At 50.6% G+C, this 867-nt stretch overlaps 1 protein-coding gene across 1 annotated transcript in view; it reads left to right on the plus strand.

Moving 5' to 3' along the window:
* The first annotated feature begins 512 nt into the window (after positions 1–512).
* The window catches only part of LARP1 (La ribonucleoprotein domain family member 1), a 91068-nt gene continuing 90713 nt past the window's right edge, over positions 513–867 (plus strand). The window contains 1 exon segment of the mRNA XM_015565661.1: positions 513–548. Within this exon segment, the coding sequence (XP_015421147.1) occupies positions 513–548 (36 nt within the window).

Here is an 867-nt window from a genome sequence, read left to right on the forward strand (position 1 = left end):
TAACCCCTGAGGTTACCAGCGCCACATCAGAAGAAAAGAAATGCACAAATGATTTCTTTTGGATACAAATGATGGGATTGCAGAGCAAGGGGCCACCAGGATGTACTGTCCCCGGAGATCTATCTCACTGTGATCTGTTCCCACTTGGCAAAGCTTGATGCATTTATCAGGGGTTATCTGACTATTTCTTTTGTTTTTCTCCTCACCCTGGTCATTCAGAAGGACAGTTGTAATGAAAGTTCCAGGATAAAATAATTCATGAGGTTCTGTGGGAATAACTGGGAGGTACCCCAACACTGTGGTGGACGTCCACCAACTGGCAGGCAAGGTGCTTGTTGAACATGCTGAATCCTGGCTTTGGCCCTGGAGATTCTGACTCAGGAGTACTAGAGTGGGGCCATGGAACAGCATCTATAATAATAAAAGGCTAATATGCAAATAGATGAACAGAGGAACAACCGAACAACCAGTCATTTTGACGTGTGCTGACCACCAGGGGGCATGCGCGGAACATGACGGGCATTAGCTGCGGTGGGATGGTGGAGCAAGTGAGCTGAGGCACCAGACCAAGGTGGGGTGCTAGTAGCTGTCATCGGGGTGAGCCTCTGGAGGATACTGAAAATTCTTTGCTCTCGTGCGCCACGGTCCCACCGGGGGCTCACACCTGCTGCTAGCGCCTGGCGCCAGGTGGGGGCGCAGAGGATGAGCTGAGACCTACCCCTGTGCCCACCAGAGCCTCGTGGCCCACAGTTGCTTTCAAGGTGCACGAATTCATGCACTGGGCCCCTACTTTCAAATAAAGTAACTGTGGTATCCCCAAAACAAGGAAGTCCTGGCAATCTGAGAAACACCTGAATGAAGAAGAGA

This window comes from Myotis davidii, unplaced genomic scaffold (genome assembly GCF_000327345.1).
Source record: "Myotis davidii unplaced genomic scaffold, ASM32734v1 scaffold18, whole genome shotgun sequence".
In the NCBI taxonomy this organism is placed as follows: Eukaryota; Metazoa; Chordata; class Mammalia; order Chiroptera; family Vespertilionidae; genus Myotis; species Myotis davidii.